Source organism: Micropterus dolomieu, linkage group LG22 (assembly GCF_021292245.1).
Source record: "Micropterus dolomieu isolate WLL.071019.BEF.003 ecotype Adirondacks linkage group LG22, ASM2129224v1, whole genome shotgun sequence".
NCBI classification, from domain to species: Eukaryota; Metazoa; Chordata; class Actinopteri; order Centrarchiformes; family Centrarchidae; genus Micropterus; species Micropterus dolomieu.
Genome location: NC_060171.1, coordinates 12,542,028 through 12,546,916, shown reverse-complemented (window position 1 = coordinate 12,546,916; position 4,889 = coordinate 12,542,028). Strand labels below are relative to the sequence as shown.

The 4,889-nt window shown below is 38.0% G+C and overlaps 1 protein-coding gene across 1 annotated transcript; it reads left to right on the top strand.

Annotated features, from left to right (window-relative positions):
• Window positions 1-1,449: 1,449 nt before the first annotated feature.
• Window positions 1,450-4,889, top strand: bpgm (2,3-bisphosphoglycerate mutase). Its single transcript, XM_046038701.1, has 3 exons — window positions 1,450-1,579; window positions 2,101-2,722; window positions 3,244-4,889. The coding sequence occupies exons 2-3, from the start codon at window positions 2,122-2,124 to the stop codon at window positions 3,417-3,419; spliced, it is 777 nt and encodes a 258-aa protein (XP_045894657.1). The 5' UTR covers window positions 1,450-1,579; window positions 2,101-2,121; the 3' UTR covers window positions 3,420-4,889.

Genomic DNA, 4,889 nt, shown 5'->3' with positions numbered 1-4,889 from the left:
ATTATGTGGTGAATGTCTTTGTGAAGTTGTTTGCTGGTCTAAAACAGATGGAACCAGTGAATCATGTGACACTTTATAATGGCAGTGAACATGAAGACCAGGTTAACAAGAAGGGTCTGGCACAGTTTGTTTCAAGTTTATTTGTAAATTGCAATTTAACTTTATGATAATTCAAATAATACATATTGTTTACATTAATTATGATGTATTATAAAAAACATATGTATTTAAAAGACAGTATTTCAGCACTGTATTACTTTTTAGCACACTTTTGAATTCATGAACACTGCACCACTAGTGGATGTCCAGGTCACCTGTAGTAATGTTACTGGCTTGCTTTTTGACATCTGCTATATACAACAATAAACAGACAAGAATCAGAGAAAATGCAGATGCGCACATTTGTCTACAATTATGGTTCTGAATTTGTCCAATTTATGCTTTGCCCATTTTGCCTACAAAAGCATAGTTTGAATTAGGGCCTTTGGATAACAACATAAAAACATGGAAAACAACATTTACATGTTTTCTTGTATTTACTGAGAAAACAATGGAGTCACATATGATGAGCAAATTAAGTGGTGTTGTGATGAGAAGGAGCAGTGTTATAAACTGTATATCAAACAATAAAATGTAAGTGACATTGCTCAGAGAATGGTCCTCTGTGCCTAAACTGAAATGCTGTTGCTTTCCTTACAGCACTAGACAAACATATACACACACAGACACATATATTAATATAAAACTTAATAAAGGCCTACTGTGATGGGATTAATACAGGTCTGCCCCTATTATATGGGAAATTGTTTAGTCATGTTACAGGAACTCACATGCCATTTGGGGTCAAAAGACTATTGCCCACAAGGTAAACCATTACATTTTGGGGTGGTGATTTGATTTTTGGTTAAGGGTTTGAGTTGGGTTAAAGGGAATCAATGTAAATCAATACATCCTGTTTATTGACAAAGGAAGAGTGTGTATGTGAAATGATGCGGCAATTTTTGTGTTGAAACATTCAAAAACTTAAATTTTTTTCTAAAGTAGCTTTACTGTACATTATATTAAGCTTGTTGTTAAGCTTGCTGTTAAGCTATTGGCTATTGGTTCTTTAAGACACTAATAAAAGGTTTCATTTGGTTCCATTCCCCCCTACTGTTTTCCCACGCACTTGCATCAAATAACATTTAGATGGTCCCTTGCCTCTGTCTCTAAACAAAGTAGTCTTAAAATGCTGTTCTTCTCTTACAAAGATCCTAAATCCTCTCCAAACTATAAAAAATCCGTTTCAACAAAACATCACCAGTCATCAGTTAAAAAGCCGACCATACCTCTAGCACATCCATTGATTTACCCTTCTTCTCCCTCCTACGTGACTAGCCGGCCGTTTATACAACTCCTAATATGGGCATAACATTAAAAAAAAGGCACTGCCCACATGTGATATACGCCATTCTGATTGGATGAACGCAATGTCAATCATCAACGTTCACTGGAACACTGCTGTACATGGCCGGCCAAAGACTGTCAACACTTTCGACTGTAGTAGCTACATTTAGACCGGATTTAAATCCCACACAGGGTAAGACGACATTTCCATAAGATTCTGATCGTTTTAGCGCGAGGTGTTACATGCCTGTATTCTGTTTTTAATACGTTTTATGTATTTACCTTGATCTGAGCGGCAATAATATATGCTAACAGTTATTTACACAGCAACACGTCCATCTATCTTCACCTTAATAAAGGCTTGCAACATCCAATGGCTTATTTGCATATAGTAGTTAGTTGACGTTATCTAACATTGTTTTGTGGCTAGTCTCTTTATAATGCTAGTAAATAAGGGTAACTGTTGTTGTATCTATCTGCATTTAACCTGTCACTTTTTAAGAGAAGCTCTAGCCTCTTGCTGGCACTAAAGTAAGTTAAGTTAAAGTTACTGCGCCTGAACTGACATTAGATAGACATACTTGTGACTAAATGAGGCTGTGTATTGTAAGCTGAATATTAGTGGTGATATTATGTTTGAATTTGTGTAATATGTTCACATTTTTAATGCACTAACTGCATAACGTTTTGTTAATTTCTGTTGAATGTGTGCAGGGTTCTGCTTCTGGTGTTTCAATGTCCAAGTACAAACTCTTTCTGCTGAGGCATGGGGAGGGGGCCTGGAACAAAGAGAACCGCTTCTGCAGCTGGGTTGACCAAAAGCTGAGCGAGGATGGGGTGAAGGAGGCCCAGGACTGTGGTAGGCTGCTGAAGGAGCGGGGCTACAAGTTTGACATAGTATTCACCTCCATACTCAGCCGTTCCATTCAGACAGCATGGCTGGTGCTGGAGGCTATGGGTCAAGAGTGGGTCCCTGTGGTCAAGTCCTGGAGATTGAACGAGCGCCACTATGGTGCCCTGATTGGCCTGAACCGGACAGAGATGGCTCAACAACATGGAGATGAAAAGGTGAAGTTGTGGAGAAGGAGTTATGACATCACTCCACCTTCGATTGATGATTCCCACCCTTACTTTCTGGAAATCTACAATGACCGCAGATACACCACTTGTGACGTGCCAAAGGAGAACCTTCCCCGAGCAGAAAGCCTAAAGGAGGTGTTGGACAGGCTGCTGCCATACTGGACCAGCACTGTGGTGCCAGAGATAAGGAAAGGCAGGACTGTGCTCATTTCTGCTCATGGAAACAGCTGCAGGGCTCTGCTGAAACACCTGGAAGGTATGTTACTGAACAGACCAAAGCTATTCTAAATGGTGTTCCCTCAGCTTTTGTCTTTGTGCGGGAAATACATTGAGTTGAATTCAGCAACAGCTTCTGGATTCTACAGGCTGCTGTTTCTAGTCATCAGTCATTGAAATAGGAAGAACATTCAAGTTCCAGAAATGGAAGGTTGAACTTGTGCAAAAAGGCCAGTGAGTTTATGTTACATTTGGTTGTGGCGATGAAGTTCACACTGACCTTTAATCGCACTCATAAGCTTTAGAGCCTCCATATGCCGCAGGGCACTCTGTAATTTAACACATATCACCTATTACTTAATATTATGCAGCACAGGCTATATATATATGGAATTGTGTCACACATTAGGTAATAAACAGGATATCATTACATTGTTCAGGCATATGTATATATGTATGTTATGTACTATTACAAAACAGAGACTGCAACTGTCATCAAGCCTGGTTGTGGTTAGTTTGTCTGGTGTGATCTTAATATTATTACTGTCCTTATTTTGATAGGTATATCAGATGAGGATATTGCCAACGTGACTTTACCTACAGGGATACCTGTGCTGCTTGAGCTGGATGAAAACCTCAAGCCTGTGAAACCCCGGCAGCTCTTGGGAGACCAGGCGAAGATTCAGGCGGCAATTAAAAAGGTGGAGGACCAGGGAAAAGCCAAACCATCAACTTAAATGCGCTAAACTGCCTGTAAGACTTGACAGAGCCACATTTTTATTAGGTACAATGAAAAGCTTGAACATAACTCATTATAACATCAGCCGATAACAACAACAAATTGTTGTTAATACTATTTAAAGGATAGATGTGAAGTAGCTGTATGTGTTGTAGTGGCCTGACATGAATGCAGAATGTGTATGTCACAGGTCAGACTGGTCTGTCAGGGGCAGGAGAAACTACTGTAAATGTTTAAGCACGGTGTTGAGTTGTATTATATGTAAGCATTGAGGAAGTGTTTGTATTGTGTCTGATTTTTATGCTAGTTGTCCTTATTTATGCCTGTACGGTTATTTATTTATTACTCATTAACTCTACCTTGAAGATTTATAATAGATTGGTGCAGCTGAAAAATCCTGCAATATTTCATATTCAGAAATAGGAAAATCTCCTTTCCTAAAGATGCTTTTTGGTTACATTGATAAGCTTTAGGGTTATTTCCTCGCGTTTCAACTTGTGCCTTCAGTATTAACATAGTGCTCAGCTACTTTTTAAGGAATAAAACCCTCCGTTAACAAATATTACTTAATAGATATTGAAAACCAGCTTGTTCATTCCAACAACGGGGTAATTGTGAGCCACAGAAATGTTGTAAATATGTAAAACCACTGCAATTCTGTTCTGTCCCACACATATGAGTTACTCATACTGTTAAATGGCCTTCTCATTAAGTATAAGACTGCTGAAGATGTTTTTATATAAGGTTTATTCAGTACATTCACTCACACAAAATCGGTTGAGTTTAAAGCGCTGTGGCTAACAAACATGCCTATTTGGTGTGATAACTGGGTTATGCTTTGCACTATTTATTATATTATGATTTTATTATTAAGATTTTTCTTAATTAAATGCAACAAATGAACATGTAAATGGTAAATACCCTTATTTTCGATAAATATGAAAACCAGAGTTTAGTGGTAAAACACAAGCACACTTTTTTTCTTCATTTTAAATTCTAAATTCTTATCATGTATGTGAAATTTCATGTTGCTTTGGTAATGTTAATAACACAAGTGAAAATGTTACGAGCCACTCTTTTGTGTGAACATTATATCTTACAGCAGCACTACCTTACTTGTCATCTCATGTTACCACTGTGTGTGGCGCAGGCTACTTCATTGTACTGTATGTTGTAATGCGTCTCTTGTTTGTAGATGTATGGCACTATGCTTCAGTTGTGTCTCCTGTTTGTTTGTTGTGTTTCTCTGCCGCTGTTATTTTGTACACTGGTCTGTTAGGTCATAAAGGAAAAAGAGATAAGTTAAGAACATGCGTTTGTAGATACTAAGAGTAGTAAGAGTTGAACACTCTGATATATTTGTAATTTCTGTCAGATGATGTAATGTCTTCCCCGCAGTTCCCACCTTAACGTATGAGAGAGTATGCATGTTGAAATAAATGGGAATTCAAATTTTCCCAATATATTA